Consider the following 21,594-nt stretch of genomic DNA (forward strand, 5'->3'; position numbering starts at 1 on the left):
GCTTCCGATCCGCCCGGAAGACCGCCACTACACGGCCTTTGAGGCAGACGGCCGCCTCTTCCACTTCCTCCGGGTCCCCTTCGGCGTCACCAATGAGGTCTCGGTCTTCCAAAGAACGATGGACCGAATGGTTGACCAGTACGGGCTGCGGGCCACGTTCCCGAACTTGGACAACGTCACCATCTGCGGCCATGATCAGCAGGACCACGACACTAACATTCAGAAGTTCCTCCAAACCGCCCAAGCCCTCAATCTCACCTACAGCACGGAGAAATGCGTTTTCCGCACAACCCGGCTAGCCATCCTCGGCTATGTCGTGGAAAACGGGGTCCTAGGGCCCGACCCCAACCGCATGCACCCCCTCCTGCAACTCCCCCCTCCCCCACTGCCCCAAGGCCCTGAAAAGATGCCTCGGGTTCTTTTCATATTATGCCCAGTGGGTCCCCAACTATGCGGACAAAGCCTGCCCACTTATCAAAGCCACCATCTTTCCCCTGACGACTTGAGGCCCGCCAGGCCTTCAGCTGCATCAAGGCAGATATTGCCAAAGCTGCGATGCGCGCGGTGGACGAGTCCATCCCCTTCCAGGTGGAGAGCGACGCGTCAGAGGTCACCCTGGCCGCTACCCTTAACCAGGCAGGCAGGCCCGTGGCCTTCTTTTCCCGTACCCTCAACGCCTCCGAGATTCGGCACTCCTCTGTCGAAAAGGAAGCTCAAGCCATCGTGGAAGCTGTGCGGCACTGGAGGCACTACCTCGCTGGTAGGAGGTTCACCCTTGTCACCGACCAACGATCGGTAGCCTTCATGTTCGACAATACACAGCGGGGCAAGATCAAGAATGATAAAATCTTGAGGTGGAGAATCGAACTCGCCACCTATAACTACGATATGGTATATCGTCCTGGGAAGCTCAATGAACCCCCAGATGCCCTGTCTCGCGGCACATGCGCCAGTGCGCAAGATGACCGACTACGGGCTATCCACAATGACCTGTCACCCGGGAGTCACCCGGCTTCTCCACTAGATCAAGGCCTGCAACCTGCCCTACTCCACCGAGGAGGTCAGGACCATGACCAGGGACTGCCAAGTCTGTGCGGAGTGTAAACCGCACTTCTATCGACCGGATAAGGCCCACCTGGTGAAGGCATCCCGGCCCTTTGAGAACCTCAGTATCGATTTCAAAGGGCCCCTCCCCTCCACTGACCACAACGTCGTTGAAGAGTGCTCCTGTTTCCCCTTCGCCGTCCCCTGCCCCGACATGACCGCGGCCACTGTCATTAAGGCCCTGCACAGCATCTTCACCCTGTTCGGTTTCCCCACTTACGTCCACAGTGACCGGGGCTCCTCGTTTATGTGCGAGGAGCTGTGTCAGTTCCTGCTCGGTAAGGGCATCGCCTCGAGCAGGACGACCAGCTACAACCCCCGGGGAAACGGACAGGTGGAGAGGGAGAACGCGACGGTGTGGAAGGCCGTCCTTCTGGCCCTACGGTCTAGAAGTCTCCCGGTTTCCCGCTGGCAGGAGGTCCTCCCCGACGCGCTCCACTCCATTCGGTCGCTCCTCTGCAGAGCCACGAACGAGACCCCTCATGACCGCCTATTTGTCTTCCCCAGGAAATCCACCTCCGGGGTCTCGCTTCCGTCCTGGCTGACAACTCCGGGACCTGTCCTCCTCCGGAAGCACGCGAGGAGCCATACGCCCGACCCCCTGGTCGGGAGGGTCCAGCTCCTTCACGCCAACCCTCAGTATGCCTACGTGGCACACCACGACGGCCGACAAGATACAGTCTCCCTCCGGGATCTGGCACCCGCCGGTTTCCCAGCGACCATCACCTACACCACCCCCCCTACACCGAACACCGCCCCCGCCCCGACACGGCCGACAACCCCCCCCCCCATAGCCTACCCACCGTGATGAAGCTCCAGACGTCACACTCCCGGAGTCAACAAGCCCAACACCCGTGCCCGCAGTGACGGGTTCAACACCCGTACCCGCAGTGACGCCGGAGCTGAGGCGATCACAGAGAACCATCAAGGCGCCGGACAGACTTGATCTGTGAGCCAACTTCACCCCCGCTGGACTTCAATTTTTTAACAGGGGGTGAATGTGGTGAACGTATTGCTATTACAATTCACCACTGTATTGTATTGTATTGTCATGTGAGAGTACCTTTAAGACGTGGATGTTTAAGCAATATACCTTTAAGAAAACAGTGATGTCAGAGAGTGGGTGGGGCTGAGCTCAGGTCAGCCATTTTGAAAGTTGCAGTTTGAAAAAGCAGCTTGTGTGTGTCTGTGTGTTTCCAGAGAGCAGTTTGGAGGAAAAGAGCTTGGGGGTGTCTGTGTTTTGCAGTGAGCTGGATCTCTGCCATGAACGACTATCTCTGGATCATTTGGGTGATTTAAACTCATTATAGTAACGCCTTTAACCTGACGTGTTTCTGTTTAAAGGTGTTAAGTCTCTTGGAAGTTTGAAGGAACATTTTGAGGGATTATCATAGAATTTACAGTGCAGAAGGAGGCCATTCGGCCCATTGAGTCTGCACCGGCTCTTGGAAAGAGCACCCTACCCAAGGTCAACACCTCCACCCTATCCCCATAACCCAGCAACCCCACCCCAACACTAAGGGCAATTTTGGACACTAAGGACAATTTATCACGGCCAATCCACCTAACCTGCACATCTTTGGACTGTGGGAGGAAACCGGAGCACCCGGAGGAAACCCACGCACACCCGGGGAGGATGTGCAGACTCCGCACAGACAGTGACCCAAGCCAGAATCGAACCTGGGACCCTGGCGCTGTGAAGCAATTGTGCTATCCACAATGCTACCGTGCTGCCCTTAAGAACAAATTAATCTACACTATATCATTCTACTGTAATCCATGTACCTATCCAATAGCTGCTGGAAGGTCCCTAATGTTTCTGACTCAACTACATCCACAGGCAGTGCATTCCATGCCCCCACTACTCTCTGGGTAAAGAACCTACCTCTGATATCCCTCCTATATCTTCCACCTTTCACCTTAAATTTATGTCCCCTTGTAATGGTTTGTTCCACCCGGGGAAAAAGTATCTGACTGTCTACTCTATCTATTCCCCTGATAATCTTATAAACCTCTATCAAGTCGCCCCTCATCCTTCTCCGTTCTAATGAGAAAAGGCCTAGAAGCCAAAGAAGTACAGGTTAGGTGAATTGGCCATGATAAATTGCCCTTAGTGTCCAAAATTGCCCTTGGTGTTGGGTGGAGGTGTTGAGTTTGGGTAGGGTGCTCTTTCCAAGAGCCGGTGCAGACTCAGGGGGCCGAATGGCCTCCTTCTGCACTGTAAATTCAATGATAATCTATGATTAATCTAGGACAAAGGTTCGGCACAACATCGTGGGCCGAAGGGCCTGTTCTGTGCTGTATTTTCTAACCCTCAACCTTTCCTTGTAAGACCTACTCTCCATTCCAGGCAACATCCTGGGAAATCTCCTTTGCATCTTTTCCAAAGCTTCCACTTCCTTCCTAAAATGAGGCGACCAGAACTGTACACAGTACTCCAAATGTGGCCTTACCAAAGTTTTGTACAGCTGCATCATCACCTCACGGCTCTTAAATTCAATCCCTCTGTTAATGAACGCTAGCACACCATAAGGCCTTCTTCACAGCTCCATCCACTTGAGTGGCAACTTTCAAAGATGTATGAACATAGACCCCAAGATCTCTCTGCTCCTCCACATTGCCAAGAACTCTACCGTTAACCCTGTATTCCGCATTCATATTTGTCCTTCCAAAATGGACAACCTCACACTTTTCAGGGTTAAACTACATCTGCCACTTCTCAGCCCAGCTCTGCATCCTATCTGTCTCTTTGCAGCCGACAACAGCCCTCCTCACTATCCACAACTCCACCAATCTTCGTATCGTCTGCAAATTTACTGACCCACCCTTCAACTCCCTCATCCAAGTCATTAATGAAAATCACAAACAGCAGAGGACCCAGAACTGATCCCTGCGGTACTCCACTGGTAACTGGGATCCAGGCTGAATATTTGCCATCCACCACCACTCTCTGACTTCTATCGGTTAGCCAGTTCGTTATCCAACTGGCCAAATTTCCCACTAACCCATGCCTCCTTACTTTCTGCAGAAGCCTACCATGGGGAACCTTATCAAATGCCTTACTAAAATCCATGTACACTACATCCACTGCTTTACCTTCATCCACATGCTTGGTCACCTCCTCAAAGAATTCAGTAAGACTTGTAAGGCAAGACCTACCCCTCACAAATCCGTGCTGACTATCCCTAATCAAGCAGTGTCTTTCCAGATGCTCAGAAATCCTGTCCTTCAGTACCCTTTCCATTACTTTGCCTACCACCGAAGTAAGACTAACTGGCCTGTAATTCCCAGGGTTATCCCTATTCCCTTTTTTGAACAGGGGCACAACATTCGCCACTCTCCAATCCCCTGGTACCACCCTGTTGACAGTGAGGACGAAAAGATCATTGCCAACGGCTCTGCAATTTCATCTCTTGCTTTCCATAGAATCCTTAGATATATATCCGGGGGACTTGTCCATCCTCAAGTTTTTCAAAATGCCCAACACATCTTCCTTCCTAACAAGTATTTCCTCGAGCTTACCAATCTGTTTCACACTGTCCTCTCCAACAATATCGCCCCTCTCATTTGTAAATACAGAAGAAAAGTACTCGCTCAAGACCTCTCCTATCTTTTCAGACTCAATGCACAATCTCCCGCTACTGTCCTTGATCGGACCTACCCTCGCTCTAGTCATTCTCATATTTCTCACATATGTATAAAAGGCCTTGGGGTTTTCCTTGATCCTACCCGCCAAAGATTTTTCATGCCCTCTCTTAGCTCTCCTAATCCCTTTCTTCAGTTCCCTCCTGGCTATCTTGTATCCCTCCAATGCCCTGTCTGAACCTTGTTTCCTCAGCCTTACATAAGTCACCTTTTTCCTCTTAACAAGACATTCAACCTCTCTTGTCAACCATGGTTCCCTCACTCGACCATCTCTTCCCTGCCTGACAGGGACATACATATCAAGGACACGTAGTACCTGTTCCTTGAGAACAAGTTCCACATTTCACTTGTGTCCTTCCCTGACAGCCTATGTTCCCAACTTATGCACTTCAATTCTTGTCTGACAACATCGTATTTACCCTTCCCCCAATTGTAAACCTTGCCCTGTTGCACGCACCTATTCCTCTCCATTACTAAAGTGAAAGTCACAGACTTGTGGTCACTATCTCCAAAATGCTCCCCCACTAACAAATCTATCACTTGCCCTGGTTCATTGCCAAGTCCCAATTCCAATATGGCCTCCCCTCTGGTCAGACAATCTACATACTGGGAGAAAAGCTTCCTGGACACACTGCACAAACACCACCCCATCCAAACTATTTGATCTAAAGAGTTTCCACTCAATGTTTGGGAAGTTGAGGTCACCCATGACTACTACCCTGTGACTTCTGCACCTTTCCAAAATCTGTTTCCCAATCTTTTCCTCCACATCTCTGCTACTATTGGAGGGCCTATAGAAAACTCCCAACAAGGTGACTGCTCCTTTCCTATTTCTGACTTCAACCCATACTACCTCAGTAGGCAGATACTCCTCGAACTGCCTTTCTGCAACTGTCATACTATCTCTAATTAACAATGCCACCCCCCCCACCTCTTTTACCACCCTCCCTAATCTTATTGAAACATCTATAACCAGGGACCTCCAACAACCATTTCTGCCCCTCTTCTATCCAAGTTTCCGTGATGGCCACCACATCGTAGTCCCAAGTACTGATCCATGCCTTAAGTTCACCCACCTTATTCCTGATGCTTCTTGCGTTGAAGTATACACACTTCTGGGAGGTGAGTAGTGAATTTAAAAGCACTTACCTTTACAGGAGCAGCCCTTTGGATTTCGGCGGGAACCGGAAGTTCGACCTCTGGCAAGCCCCCCCCCCCCCCAACCAATAAATTCTGGTGGAGAGGAAACCCGAGACACTACACGTGTAGTGTCTCCCACCCGCCCTCCTCCTCTAACCTAATAATAAGACCCATTGGTGTAAGGTAAGTGCCATATTATATTATTATATTATTAGCATTGTGCAGGTCAAGGATTGGAGGTGGAGGAGCAGTCTTTGTCAGCGAGAGAACCTGAGAACATCTCAGAAGGTAAGCAAGTGATTTTTACTTTTATACCTGTTTTTCAAATTGTGTGTGTCGGGGGGAAACTGAAGTGACATCACAGAAAAGCTGTGACCTGAGTGGCTGGTTGGGATTCTAACCTAAATTTTTTTGAGTATTTGGGAACTAATTAAACATAATAACTTAATTATAATTTAGAGGATATCTAAGCCAGAGATCGGAGAATATTATAGTTGGCTATCGCATTTCTATTAGAAATCTAGTGCTAGGAAACAGATAGTTGACAGTAACTTTGAAATTTAAAAAAAGTATTTATAAAAAAAAAAAAAGACAAATTTTAATTTTAATTAATTGACGCAATGTCAGTTAGAGGGGTGCTGTGCTCTGACTGTGAGATGTGGCAGGTCCGGGAGGCTTCCAGCGTCCCGGATGGCTTCATCTGCAGAAAGTGCACCCAACTGCAGCTCCTCACAGACCGCATGGTTCGGTTGGAGCAGCAATTGGATGCACTTAGGAGCATGCAGGTGGCGGAAAGCGTCATAGATCGCAGTTATGTAAGTGTGGTCACACCCAAGGTGCAGGCAGAGAAATGGGTGACCACCAGAAAGGGCAGGCAGTCAGTGCAGGAATCCCCTGTGGTTGTCCCCCTCTCGAACAGATATACCCCTTTGGATACTGTCGGGGGGGATAGCCTATCAGGGGAAAACAGCAGCAGCCAGAGCAGTGGCACCACGGCTGGCTCTGATGTTCAGAAGGGAGGGTCAAAGCGCAGAAGAGTAATAGTTATAGGGGACTCTATAGTCAGGGGCACAGATAGGCGCTTCTGTGGACGTGAAAGAGACTCCAGGATGGTATGTTGCCTCCCTGGTGCCAGGGTCCAGGATGTCTCCGAACGGGTAGAGGGAATCCTGAAGGGGGAGGGCAAACAGGCAGAGGTCGTTGTACATATTGGTACTAACGACATAGGCAGGAAGGGGCATGAGGTCCTGCAGCAGGAGTTCAGGGAGCTAGGCAGAAAGTTAAAAGACAGGACCTCGAGGGTTGTAATCTCGGGATTACTCCCTGTGCCACGTGCCAGTGAGGCTAGAAATAGGAAGATAGAGCAGACAAACACGTGGCTAAACAGCTGGTGTAGGAGGGAGGGTTTCTGTTATCTGGACCACTGGGAGCTCTTCCGGGGCAGGTGTGACCTGTATAAGATGGACGGGTTGCATCTAAACCGGAGAGGCATAAATATCCTGGCCGCGAGGTTTGCTAGTGTCACACGGGAGGGTTTAAACTAGTATGGCAGGGGGGTGGGCACGGGAGCAATAGGTCAGAAGGTGAGAGCATTGAGGGAGAACTAGGGAATAGGGACAGTGTGGCTCTGAGGCAGCGCAGACGGGGAGAAGTTGCTGAACACAGCGGGTCTGGTGGCCTGAAGTGCATATGTTTTAATGCAAGGAGCATTACGGGTAAGGCAGATGAACTTAGAGCTTGGATTACTACTTGGAACTATGATGTTGTTGCCATTACAGAGACCTGGTTGAGGGAAGGGCAGGATTGGCAGCTAAACGTTCCAGGATTTAGATGTTTCAGGCGGGATAGAGGGGGATGTAAAAGGGGAGGCGGAGTTGCGCTACTTGTTCAGGAGAGTATCACAGCTATACAGCGAGAGGACACCTCAGAGGGCAGTGATGCTATATGGGTAGAGATCAGGAATAAGAAGGGTGCAGTCACAATGTTGGGGGTATACTACAGGCCTCCCAACAGCCAGCGAGAGATAGAGGAGCAGATAGGTAGACAGATTTTGGAAAAGAGTAAAAACAACAGGGTTGTGGTGATGGGAGACTTCAACTTCCCCAATATTGACTGGGACTCACTTAGTGCCAGGGGCTTAGACGGGGCAGAGTTTGTAAGGAGCATCCAGGAGGGCTTCTTAAAACAATATGTAAACAGTCCAACTAGGGAAGGGGCGGTACTGGACCTGGTATTGGGGAATGAGCCCGGCCAGGTGGTAGATGTTTCAGTAGGGGAGCATTTCGGTAAGAGTGACCACAATTCAGTAAGTTTTAAAGTACTGGTGGACAAGGATAAGAGTGGTCCGAGGATGAATGTGCTAAATTGGGGGAAGGCTAATTATAACAATATTAGGCGGGAACTGAAGAACATAGATTGGGGGCGGATGTTTGAGGGCAAATCAACATCTGACATGTGGGAGGCTTTCAAGTGTCAGTTGAAAGGAATACAGGACAGGCATGTTCCTGTGAGGAAGAAAGATAAATACGGCAATTTTCGGGAACCTTGGATGACGAGTGATATTGTAGGCCTCGTCAAAAAGAAAAAGGAGGCATTTGTCAGGGCTAAAAGGCTGGGAACAGACGAAGCCTGTGTGGCATATAAGGAAAGTAGGAAGGAACTTAAGCAAGGAGTCAGGAGGGCTAGAAGGGGTCATGAAAAGTCATTGGCAAATAGGGTTAAGGAAAATCCCAAGGCTTTTTACACTTACATAAAAAGCAAGAGGGTAGCCAGGGAAAGGGTTGGCCCACTGAAGGATAGGCAAGGGAATCTTTGTGTGGAGCCAGAGGAAATGGGCGAGGTACTAAATGAATACTTTGCATCAGTATTCACCAAAGAGAAGGAATTGGTAGATGTTGAGTCTGGAGAAGGGGGTGTAGATAGCCTGGGTCACATTGTGATCCAAAAAGACGAGGTGTTGGGTGTCTTAAAAAATATTAAGGTAGATAAGTCCCCAGGGCCGGATGGGATCTACCCCAGAATACTGAAGGAGGCTGGAGAGGAAATTGCTGAGGCCTTGACAGAAATCTTTGGATCCTCGCTGTCTTCAGGGGATGTCCCGGAGGACTGGAGAATAGCCAATGTTGTTCCTCTGTTTAAGAAGGGTGGCAGGGATAATCCCGGGAACTACAGGCCGGTGAGCCTTACTTCAGTGGTAGGGAAATTACTGGAGAGAATTCTTCGAGACAGGATCTACTCCCATTTGGAAGCAAATGGACGTATTAGTGAGAGGCAGCACGGTTTTGTGAAGGGGAGGTCGTGTCTCACTAACTTGATAGAGTTTTTCGAGGAGGTCACTAAGATGATTGATGCAGGTAGGGCAGTAGATGTTGTCTATATGGACTTCAGTAAGGCCTTTGACAAGGTCCCTCATGGTAGACTAGTACAAAAGGTGAAGTCACACGGGATCAGGGGTGAACTGGCAAGGTGGATACAGAACTGGCTAGGCCATAGAAGGCAGAGGGTAGCAATGGAGGGATGCTTTTCTAATTGGAGGGCTGTGACCAGTGGTGTTCCACAGGGATCAGTGCTGGGACCTTTGCTCTTTGTAGTATATATAAATGATTTGGAGGAAAATGTAACTGGTCTGATTAGTAAGTTTGCAGACGACACAAAGGTTGGTGGAATTGCGGATAGCGATGAGGACTGTCTGAGGATACAGCAGGATTTAGATTGTCTGGAGACTTGGGCGGAGAGATGGCAGATGGAGTTTAACCTGGACAAATGTGAGGTAATGCATTTTGGAAGGGCTAATGCAGGTAGGGAATATACAGTGAATGGTAGAACCCTCAAGAGTATTGAAAGTCAAAGAGATCTAGGAGTACAGGTCCACAGATCACTGAAAGGGGCTACACAGGTGGAGAAGGTAGTCAAGAAGGCATACGGCATGCTTGCCTTCATTGGCCGGGGCATTGAGTATAAGAATTGGCAAGTCATGTTGCAGCTGTATAGAACCTTAGTTAGGCCACACTTGGAGTATAGTGTTCAATTCTGGTCGCCACACTACCAGAAGGATGTGGAGGCTTTAGAGAGGGTGCAGAAGAGATTTACCAGAATGTTGCCTGGTATGGAGGGCATAAGCTATGAGGAGCGATTGAATAAACTCGGTTTGTTCTCACTGGAACGAAGGAGGTTGAGGGGCGACCTGATAGAGGTATACAAAATTATGAGGGGCATAGACAGAGTGGATAGTCAGAGGCTTTTCCCCAGGGTAGAGGGGTCAATTACTAGGGGGCATAGGTTTAAGGTGAGAGGGGCAAAGTTTAGAGTAGATGTACGAGGCAAGTTTTTTACGCAGAGGGTAGTGGGTGCCTGGAACTCACTACCGGAGGAGGTAGTGGAGGCAGGGACGATAGGGACATTTAAGGGGCATCTTGACAAATATATGAATAGGATGGGAATAGAAGGATACGGACCCAGGAAGTGTAGAAGATTGTAGTTTAGTCGGGCAGTATGGTCGGCACGGGCTTGGAGGGCCGAAGGGCCTGTTCCTGTGCTGTACATTTCTTTGTTCTTTGTTCTTTGTTCAACCCATCTCCATGCCTGCAAGTACTCTCCTTTGTCAGTGTTCCCTTCCCCACTGCCTCACTACACGCTTTGGCGACCTGAATATCGGCTACATTAGTTGCTGGACTACGAATCCGGTTCCTATTCCCCTGCCACATTAGTTTAAACCCTCCCGAAGAGTACTAGAAAACCTCCCTCCCAGGATATTGGTGCCCCTCTGGTTCAGATGCAACCCGTCCTGCTTTTACAGGCCCCACCTTCCCCAGAATGTGCTCCAATTATCCAAATACCTGAAGCCCTCCCTCCTACACCATTCCTGCAGCCACGTGTTCAGCTGCACTCTCTCCCTATTCCTAGCCTCGCTATCACGTGGCACCGGCAACAAACCAGAGATGACAACTCTGTCTGTCCTGGCTTTTTAAATTTACTGTTGTAATATTTTTGGAGTTATCTTTGAAGTAAGGGGTGTTTTAAGAGATCCAATGTTTATTTAAGATGTTAAGTTGAGTTCATGGAATAAACATTGTTTTGTGTTTAAAAACCCACGTGTCCATAATTGTAATCCCACACCTAGGGAACAAGCCGTGTGCTCGGAAAAGCAACAAATACATTAAAGGGGGAGGTTGGTTGAACTCCATGATAGATTTTGGGGTTCTGAAACGCCTCGCCCGTAACAGTATTATATTGATGCCTTTGTGGGCTCCGCCCCCTCGGGGGTGGTATATAGACCTGAAGCCTGTAGGCGGCACTCAGTACAGAGCAGTCGCAGGCAGGCACAGATCCAGCTTATTAAAACCACTGGGCGCATCACTGCCCCAGCATTCAAAGTGGCCGCGAAGGACCTCCTCGTTGAAGTTGGCGCAACGCGTCCAACACGGGGCAAGCACATCCACTGGGAACGCTGGCATAACCTGGCCTCCCTCTGGAGTTCGGAGAGCCTTTCCGACAACTCCAATGTGACTTATCCCTTCAAATTCCGCCCCTCCACTGCCGCCCGCAACCTTCCGCGGTATCCCTCGCCCCTGAACAAGATGGCCGACGATTGGATGGGACTCTGCATGCCCCCGGAGGCCACGCTGAAAACTGCAGCGCCCGGCTGGGATTACGTGACCAAGGCAGCGGGAATATTCCGGAGCAGTGTGGTGTGGGAACCCGGCCAGTTCCTCCGGAGGGCTCCAGCTGGCAACAAAGCTGCCCTTTGTTCCCCGCGATACAAAGGCCATCAGCAGAGACACCGGTGAGATCAGAGGGACATCGTCACAGACACAGCCGTGTTTACATCTCATCCTGCACGCCACAGAGACTGACCATCGCCAGAACACCGAGAGAGAGAGAGAGGGAGCCAGAGAGAGACAGAGAGTCACAGAGAGAGAGAGAGAGGGGGGCAGAGAGAGAGACAGAGGCAGAGAGAGAGAGTGAGACAGAGAGTCAGAGAGAGAGAGGGGGGGGCAGAGAGAGAGACACAGAGAGAGAGAGGGAGCCAGAGAGAGAGACACAGAGAGAGAGAGCGAGAGAGAGGGGGGCAGAGAGAGAGACACAGAGAGAGAGAGTGAGCCAGAGAGAGACAGAGAGTTACAGAGAGAGAGAGGGGGGGGCAGAGAGAGAGACACAGAGAGAGAGAGGGAGCCAGAGAGAGAGAGAGAGTTACAGAGAGAGAGAGCGAGAGAGAGGGGGGCAGAGAGAGAGACAGAGGCAGAGAGAGAGAGTGAGCCAGAGAGAGACAGAGAGTCAGAGAGACAGAGAGACAGAGAGACAGAGAGAGAGACAGAGAGAGAGAGAGAGAGAGGGGGGGGCAGAGAGAGAGACAGAGACAGAGAGAGAGAGGGAGCCAGAGAGAGAGAGAGAGAGAGAGTTACAGAGAGAGAGAGCGAGAGAGAGGGGGCCAGAGAGAGAGAGTCACAGAGAGAGAGAGCGAGAGAGAGGGGGCCAGAGAGAGAGAGAGAGTCACAGAGACAGAGAGCGAGAGCGAGAGAGGGGGCCAGAGAGAGACAGAGAGTCACAGAGAGAGAGAGAGAGAGAGAGAGAGAGGGGCAGAGAGAGAGAGAGGGAGCCAGAGAGAGAGAGAGAGAGAGGGGGGGGGGGGGGCAGAGAGAGAGTCACAGAGACAGGGAGAGAGAGAGAGGGATCAGAGAGAGAGAGAGAGAGAGTCACAGAGAGACAGAGAGAGAGAGGGGCAGAGAGAGAGAGAGAGTCACAGAGACAGAGAGAGAGAGAGGGGGCCAGAGAGAGAGAGAGAGAGAATCACAGAGAGACAGAGAGAGAGAGGGGCAGAGAGAGAGACAGATACAGAGAGAGAGAGGGAGCCAGAGAGAGAGAGAGTCACAGAGAGACAGAGAGAGAGAGAGAGGGGCAGAGAGAGGGACAGAGAGAGAGAGGGAGCCAGAGAGAGAGAGTCACAGAGAGAGAGCGAGAGAGGGGGGGGGCCAGAGAGAGAGAGTCACAGAGGCAGAGAGAGAGAGGGAGCCAGAGAGAGAGAGTCACAGAGACAGAGAGAGAGAGAGAGGGAGCCAGAGAGAGAGAGAGAGAGAGTCACAGAGACAGAGAGAGAGAGAGGGGGCCAGAGAGAGAGAGAGAGAGTGTCACAGAGAGAGAGAGCGAGAGAGAGGGGGCCAGAGAGAGAGAGTCACAGAGACAGAGAGAGGGGGCCAGAGAGAGAGAGAGAGAGAGGTGGGCAGAGAGAGAGAGAGAGTCACAGCGAGAGAGAAGGGCAGCGAGAGAGAGGGGCAGAGAGAGACAGAGACAGAGAGAGAGAGGGCCAGAGAGAGAGGGAGTCAGAGACAGAGACAGAGAGAGACAGAGAGTGAGAAAGGGTCAGAGAGAGAGAGGGCGAGTCAGAGAGAGGGAGACAGAGAGAGAGAGAAAGAAATAGACAGACAGAGAGAGAGAAAGAGAGAGAGAGAGAGAGAGAGAGAGAGAGAGAGATGGAGAGAGAGTGAGAAAGGGCCAGAGAGAGAGAGACAGAGGGTCAGAGAGAGAGAGGGACGGAGAGAGAGAGACAGAAAGTGAGCGAGAAAGACAACCTCATGATATATACTTGTTAATAGTGCCAGGAGGAGGCCCATTCAGCCCCTCTCGAGCCTGTTACACAGGAACAGGAGGAGGCCCATTCAGCCCCTCTCGAGCCTGTTACACGGGAACAGGAGGAGGCCATTCAGCCCCTCTCGAGCCTGTTACACAGGAACAGGAGGAGGCCCATTCAACCCCTCTCGAGCCTGTTACACAGGAACAGGAGGAGGGCCATTCAGCCCCTCTCGAGCCTGTTACACAGGAACAGGAGGAGGGCCATTCAGCCCCTCTCGAGCCTGTTACACAGGAACAGGAGGAGGGCCATTCAGCCCCTCTCGAGCCTGTTACACAGGAACAGGAGGAGGGCCATTCAGCCCCTCTCGAGCCTGTTACACAGGAACAGGAGGAGGGCCATTCAGCCCCTCTCGAGCCTGTTCCACAGGAACAGGAGGAGGGCCATTCAGCCCCTCTCGAGCCTGTTCCACAGGAACAGGAGGGGGGGCCATTCAGCCCCTCTCGAGCCTGTTGCACAGGAACAGGAGGAGGCCCATTCAGCCCCTCTCGAGCCAGTTGCACAGGAACAGGAGGAGGCCCATTCAGCCCCTCTCGAGCCGGTTACACAGGAACAGGAGGAGGCCATTGAGGCACGATCAATTTGGCTGGAGACGAAGTTGAATTCAAACTGAGGCTTTATTAGTATCTGAAGTGTGGCCTCCCACAGCAGCTGACGAAATGGCTGCGAGCTGGAGGCCATGCATATTCATAACCCGGCTGCTGGGCGGAGCTAGCATGCAGGGGCCCAGGTGAACCTGTAGTGCAGGTTCTACCGTACAACCCTTAATATAGGAACACAGTGGTTTACCACATTCACCCCCTGTTAAAATTGAGTCCGGCGGGGATGGTGGAGAACTATATACAATTCACAATCTTTAATATTTACAGAACAGTGAAAAAAAAATTGTCTCTGGTCATCCGGTGGGCCGGTCAGAGGTTCAGCCAGTCCGGCGCCTTGATCATCCTCTGGGATCGACGGAGTGGAGCCGGCGATGTTGGTGCTGTCGTGGTCGAAGTTGACTCCGGGAGCGTGACGAAAACCTCTTCATCACAGGGGGTGGGCAGGGGGAGGACGGACAGTCCTGGGGGGGGTGATGGGGGCGGCGGGGGAGGGGAGGGTGGCGGTGGGGGCGACGGGGGTGGTGTGGGGGTGGAACCTGCTGGTTCCAGGTCCCTGAGGGAGACGGTATCCTGGCGGCCGTCGGGGAACGCCACGTAGGCGCACTGTGGGTTTGCGTGGAGCAGGTGCACCCTTTCCACCAATGGGTCTGCCTTGTGGAGCCGCACATGTTTACGGAGAAGCGCGGTTCCCGGAGCTGTGAGCCAAGTTGGGAGTGATACCCCGGATGTGGACTTCCTGGGGAAGGCAAAAAGACGTTTGTGTGGTGTACTGTTTGTCGCAATGCAGTGTGGTGAGCGAATGGAATGTAGTGCATCAGGGAGGACCTCCTGCCAGCGGGAGGCCGGGAGATTTCTGGACCGTAGGGCCAGCTGGACGGCCCTCCACACCGTCCCATTCTCCCCTTCTACCTGTCCGTTTCCCCGGGGGTTGTAGCTGGTTGTCCTGCTGGAGGCGATACCCCTGCTGAGCAGGAACTGGAGTCGCTCATCGCTCATGAATGAGGATCCCCTGTCACTGTGGATGTAGGCGGGGAAGCGGAACAGAGAGAAGATTGTGTTGAGGGCTTTAATGACGGTGGCAGGCATGGAATGGCGAAGGGAAAACGGGAGTATTCATCGATCACACTGAGGAAATACGTGTGTCGGTTGGAGGAGGGGAGGGGGCCTTTGAAATCCAGGCTGAGGCTTTCAAAGGGGCGGGAGGCCTTCACCAGGTGCGCGCGGTCCGGCCGGTAGAAGTGCGGCTTGCACTCCGCGCAGACCTGGCAGTCCCTGGTGATCGTCCTTAGGGCAAATTTTGGGCCTTAATGAAGTGGTACAACCGAGTGACCCCTGGGTGACAAAGGCTGTCGTGCAGGGCCTGGAGTCGGTCTCCCTGTGCGCTGGCACATGTACCTCGGGAGAGGGCGTTTGGGGGCTCATTGAGTCTGCCAGGGCGATACTTAATCTCGTAGTTATAGGTGGAGAGCTCGATTCTCCACCGCAAGATTTTATCATTTTTGATCTTGCCCCGCTGCGTGTTGTTGAACATGAAGGCTACCGACCGTTGGTCAGTGAGGAGAGTGAATCTCCTGCCGCCCAGGTAATGCCTCCAATGTCGCACAGCCTCAACGACAGCCTGGGCCTCCTTTTCGACGGATGAGTGCTGAATTTCTGAGGCATGAAGGGTGCGGGAAAAGAATGCCACGGGCCTGCCTGCCTGGTTGAAGGTGGCGGCAAGGGCGACGTCCGATGCGTCGCTTTCTACTTGGAAAGGAAGTGTTTCGTCTACAGCGTACATTCCAGCTTTGGCAATATCAGCTCTGATCCGGGCGAAGGCCTGTTGGGCCTGTGCCCTCAGGGGCAAATGAGTGGACTGTATGAGTGGGCGTGCCTTTTCCGCAAAGTTTGGGACCCACTGAGCGTAATACGAGAAGAACCCCAGCCAGCGTTTGAGGGCCTTGGGGCAGTGGGGGAGGGGGAGCTCCATGAGGGGGCGCATGCGGTCGGGGTCGGGCCCCAGAACTCCGTTCTGGACCACGTAGCCGAGGATAGCTAAGCGGTTTGTGCTGAACACACACTTCTCCTTGTTGTAGGTGAGGTTGAGGAGAGTGGCGGTGCGGAGAAATTTGGCGAGGTTGGTGTCATGGTCCTGCTGATCATAGCCACCAATGGTGACATTGTCTAGGTACGGAAACGTGGCCCGCAAGCCGTACCTGTCGACCATTCGGTCCATCTCCCTTTGGAAGACCGAAACCCCATTGGTGCGGCCGAAGGGGACCCTAAGGAAGTGATATAGCCGGCCGTCTGCCTCGAAGGCAGTGTATGGATGGTCCGATTTACGGATGGGGAGCTGGTGGTAGGCGGATTTCAGGTCCACCGTTGAGAAGACCCGGTACTGTGCAATCTGGTTAACCATGTCAGATATGCGTGGGAGGGGGTACGCGTCGAGCTGCGTGTACCTGTTGATGGTCTGGCTGTAGTCCACGACCATTCGATTTTTCTCCCCAGACTCAACCACTACCACTTGAGCTCTCCAGGGGCAGTTGCTGGCCTCGATGACTCCCTCCTGAAGCAACTGCTGGACCTCAGACCTGATGAAGGCCTTATCCTGGGTGCTGTACCGTCTGCTCCTCATGGCGACGGGTTTGCAATCTGGAGTTAGATTGGCAAAGAGGGAAGGAGGATCGACCTTGAGGGTCGCGAGGCCGCACACAGTGAGGGGTGGTAAGGGTCCGCCAAATTTAAGGCCAAGGATGAGTGCAGCACAGAGGTTAGGGAGGAGACAACCGCGGAACTCTACGCCCTGGACTGTGAGCGTGACCGTGCAGTACCCCCGGATCGCTACGTGATGGGATCCAGAGGCCAGGGAGATACTTTGATAGGTAGGGTGTACTTTAAGGGAGCAGCGCCTTACCGTATTTGGATGTACAAAGCGCTCGTTGCTCCCGGAGTCCAGTAGGCAGGAGGTCACGTGGCCGTTGACTTTCACGCTGGTGGATGCGTTGGTCAGAGTGTGGGGTCTGGACTGGTCGATTACCATGGACGCGAGTCATGGTTGATCGTCGGGTAGTGAGGCGGCCGCTGCGTCGGGGTCCTGAAACGCCGTTGGTCTCCGTGTGCTGCGGGGTGGACAAGATGGCGGCACCATGAGATCCTGGGGGTCACAAAATGGCGGCGCCCCGGAACGCACGTTGCGGGGGTGGAGAAAGATGGCGGCGCCCATGAAATGCACGTGTTGTGCGGGGGAGAAGATGGCGGAGCTCATTGCTCGCACATGGCCTGGGGAGGGGTGGAGGATAGCGGCGCCCATTGTCCGTGACGGGGGTGGGGGCGACCGCTGCCACTGAGCGGGCCTGGCACACCGCTGCCTAGTGGCCCTTCTTCCCGCAAGCTTTACAAAGGGCCGCGCGGGCTGGGCAGCGTTGCCGTGGGTGTTTTTGCTGGCCGCAAAAATAGCATCGGGGCCCCCCGGAGATCACTGGCTGGCGCGTAGCGCAGGCGTATTGGGTGGGTAGCGCCCCCGCTGGGGCGGCTGCCTGTGGGGCCCATGAAGCGTAGGAGGAGTGGGCCGCGCAGTTGGGGGCGTTGGACTGTACATTGCGCAGGGCGACCGTCATGGAAAGCGCTAGTGTTTTAGTCTCTGCGAGGTCGTGCATGGCCCCTTCTAGGAGCCGCTGCCTGATAACATCGGACCCAATCCCAGTTACAAAAGCGTCCCTCATAAGGAGATCCGAGTGCTCCTTAGCTGTAACGTCCTGGCAGTCACAGTCCCGCACTAGTGGGATCAGGGCCCTCCAGAAGTCCTCGATTGACTCACCAGGTAGTTGAGTACGCGTTGCGAGCGCGTGTCTGGCGAAGAGCGTGTTCGTCTTCTGCTCATAACTCTCTTTGAGTCGACTCATAGCTTCATCGTAATTGGGCGCACCCTGGACCAGCAGGAAGACTTTGGAGCTGAGTCTGGAATACAAGATTCGAATCTTCTGGGCCTCTGGAACAGGGGTCGCTCCGCGTTGATATACGCTTCACAACAAGCTAGCCAGTGCTGGAAGTCCTTTCTGGCGTCGCTTGAGTGTGGATCCAGCTGCAGGCGATCTGGTTTAATCCAGAGGTCCATCTTCTAAATCAGATACTAATAAATTGAGGCACGATCAATTTGGCTGGAGAAGAAGTTGAATTCAAACTGAGGCTTTATTAGTATCTGAAGTGTGGCCTCCCACAGCAGCTGACAAAATGGCTGCGAGCTGGAGGCCACGCATATTTATAACCCGCCTGCTAGGCGGAGCTAGCATGCAGGGGCCCAGGTGAACCTGTAGTGCAGGTTCTACCATACAACCCCTAATATAGGAACACACCGGTTTGCCACAGCCATTCAGCCCCTCTCGAGCCGGTTACACAGGGACAGGAGGAGGCCCATTCAGCCCCTCTCAAGCCTGTTACATAGGATCAAGAGGAGGCCCATTCAGCCCCCCTCCAGCCTGTCCCACCAGTCAGTCAGATCACAGTAGCACAAGTGGTTAGCACTGTTGCTTCACAGCTCCACCATCCCAGGTTCGATTCCCCGCTGGGTCACTGTCTGTGCGGAGTCTGCACGTTCTCCCCGTTTCTGCGTGGGTTTCCTCCGGGTGCTCCGGTTTCCTCCCACAGTACAAAAATGTGCAGGTTAGATGGATAAATTGCCCTTAGTGTCCACAAAAGGTTTGGTGGGGTTACGGGGATAGGGTGAGGTGTGGGTAGACGGTGCAAGTATGGGTTTAGGGAGTGTGCTCTTTCCAAGAGCCGGTGCACACTCGATGGGCCGAATGGCCTCCTTCTGCACTGTAAATTCTATGAACTCCATCTAGAGACAAGAGAGAGAGAGAGAGACAGAGAGAGAGAGAGAGAGACAGTGAGAGAGAGACAGAGAGAAAGAAAGAGACAGAGAGAGAGACAGTGAGAGACAGTGAGAGAGAGGGAGAGAGAGAGAGGGAGACAGAGAGAGAGACTGAGAGGGAGACTGAGAGAGAGACAGAGAGAGGCAGGGAGACAGAGGGAGACGGAGAGAGAGAGAGAGACAGGGAGAGAGAGACAGAGACAGGGAAAAAGAGAGACAGAGAGAGAGACAGGGAGAGAGAGAGTCAGAGAGAGCAGTAATCTCCTCAAGCTCCTAAACCATCCCTATCTGTATAACTGCCGAGTGTCAGTATTGAGGGAGTGCTGCATTGTCGGAGGGTCAGTGCTGAGGGAGCACCGCACTGCCGTAGGGTCAGTGCTGAGGAGGGCCGCACTGTCGGAGGGTCAGTGCTGAGGGAGCACCGCACTGCCGTAGGGTCAGTGCTGAGGGAGGGCCGCACTGTCGGAGGGTCAATGCTGAGGGAGCGCCGCACTGTCAGAGGGTCAGTGCTGAGGGAGCGCCGCGCTGTCGGAGAGTCAGGGCTGAGGGAGCGCCGCACTGTCGGAGGGTCAGTGCTGAGGGAGCGCCGCACTGTCGGCGGGTCAGTGCTGAGGGAGCGCCGCACTGTCGGAGGGTCAGTGCTGAGGGAGTGCCGCCCTGTCGGAAGGTCAGTGCTGAGGGAGCGCCGCACTGTCGGAGCGTCAGTGCTGAGGGAGCGCCACACTGTCGGAGGGTCAGTGCTGAGGGAGTGCCGCACTGTGGGAGGGACAGTACTGAGGGAGCGCCGCACTGTCGGAGGGTCAGTGCTGAGGGAGCGCCGCCCTGTCGGAAGGTCAGTGCTGAGGGAGCGCCGCACTGTCGGAGCGTTAGTGCTGAGGGAGCGCCGCACTGTCGGAGAGTCAGTGCTGAGGGAGCGCCGCACTGTCGGAGGGTCAGGGCTGAGGTAGCGCCGCACTGTCGGAGGGTCAATGCTGAGGGAGCGCCGCACTGTAGGAGGGTCAGTGCTGAGGGAGTGCCGCACTGTCGGAGAGTCAGTGCTGAGGGAGCGCCGCACTGTCGGAGGGTCAGTGCTGAGGGAGCGCCGCACTGTCGGAGGGTCAGTGCTGAGGGAGTGCCGCACTGTCGGAGGGTCAGTGCTGAGGGAGCGCCGCACTGTCGGAGGGTCAGTGCTGAGGGAGCACCGCACTGTCGGAGGGTCAGTGCTGAGGGAGTGCCGCACTGTCGGGGGGTCAGTGCTGAGGGAGCGCCGCACTGTCGGAGGGTCAGTGCTGAGGGAGTGCCGCACTGTCGGGGGGTCAGTGCTGAGGGAGCGCCGCACTGTCGGGGGGTCAGTGCTGAGGGAGCGCCGCACTGTCGGAGGGTCAGTGCTGAGGGAGCGCCGCACTGTCGGAGAGTCAGTGCTGAGGGAGCGCCGCACTGTAGGAGGGTCAGTGCTGAGGGAGCGCCGCACTGTGGGAGGGTCAGTGCTGAGGGAGTGCCGCACTGTCGGAGGGTCAGTGCTGAGGGAGCGCCGCACTGTTGGAGGGTCAGTGCTGAGGGAGCGCCGCACTGTCGGAGGGTCAGTGCTGAGGGAGCGCCGCACTGTCGGAGGGTCAGTGCTGAGGGAGCGCCGCACTGTCGGAAGGTCACTTTCGTGATAGGACATCAAATCCGAGGCCCCCTCATGCCCTCCTCGGTATTCACACAGACCCCACGGACACAGTTGCTCGGAGAACGGTACAGGGGTGTTGTCCTGTATGTCCCGGGCTGATAACTGTCGCTGAATAGAAGACGTTAAATAGAAGCAGCCAGGTCAGAATCACTTGGCTGTGAGTGGGATCTTGCTGTGTGCCAATGTGGCGTTTCCCCCACAGTGTAACGGCGACGGCACGATACGAAGTGTGTCAGTGGCTATGAGACGCTTTGGGACCTCCTGTGGGGCCCGGAAAACCTGGATGCCTTTCACTGGCACAGCTCAAACTTCCTAACCAGACTTTACCATTTTCAAATCGCACTGACCCACCTTCCGTTGCTCTGGGAGTAAGTGCTGTGCAGTGTTGGATCATTCCCTCTCTCGCTCTCTCGGAGTCCGTCTGATTCACACACCGGCTGCAGTTAACGCTGAGAGTCCCACTGACTGAACTTTGATTCGTGCCAAGAGAGCCTGGCTGTAATCGTGGTGAGGTGTCCCTTGGTGACACCGCCTCCACACTGGAGTCTTTCAAATGGGTGAATGGGAGAGCGGGAGCGGCTTGTGTGGGAGGGACCCAGGCTGGGAAAGCCCAACTCTGCTGGAGACTGCTTAACTTCACAGTCTGATCACACCGCCCCGCGCTCTCTCTGTCTCTCTCTCCATTTTGCTCTCTCTTTCGGTCTGTCTCCCTCTTTCGGTCTCTCCCTCTTTCTGTCTCCCTCCCTCAGTCTCTCTCTTTCTGTCTCTCTGTCTGTCTGTCTCTCTGCCTCTCTCTCTGGATTTCGCTCTCTCGGTCTCTCTCTCCCTGTCTCACTCTCTCTCCCTGTCTCTCTCTCTCTCTCTCGGTGTCTCTCTCTCCCTGTCCCTCTCTCTCCCTGTCCCTCTCTCTCCCTGTCCCTCTCTCTCCCTGTCTCTCTCTCTCTCTCTGTCTCTCTCTCTGTCTCTCTCTCTCTGT

At 53.8% G+C, this 21,594-nt stretch overlaps 1 protein-coding gene across 1 annotated transcript in view; it reads right to left on the minus strand.

Annotated features, from left to right (window-relative positions):
* The window catches only part of fgd1 (FYVE, RhoGEF and PH domain containing 1), a 138,216-nt gene extending 117,092 nt beyond the window's left edge, over positions 1–21,124 (minus strand). Inside the window, exon 1 of the mRNA XM_072489010.1 lies at positions 20,970–21,124. Within this exon, the coding sequence (XP_072345111.1) occupies positions 20,970–21,012 (43 nt within the window). The 5' untranslated portion in view covers positions 21,013–21,124. The remainder of the gene's footprint in view (positions 1–20,969) is intronic.
* Positions 21,125–21,594: the final 470 nt, after the last annotated feature.

The sequence above is a fragment of the Scyliorhinus torazame genome, chromosome 22 (genome assembly GCF_047496885.1).
Source record: "Scyliorhinus torazame isolate Kashiwa2021f chromosome 22, sScyTor2.1, whole genome shotgun sequence".
Classification (NCBI taxonomy): domain Eukaryota; kingdom Metazoa; phylum Chordata; class Chondrichthyes; order Carcharhiniformes; family Scyliorhinidae; genus Scyliorhinus; species Scyliorhinus torazame.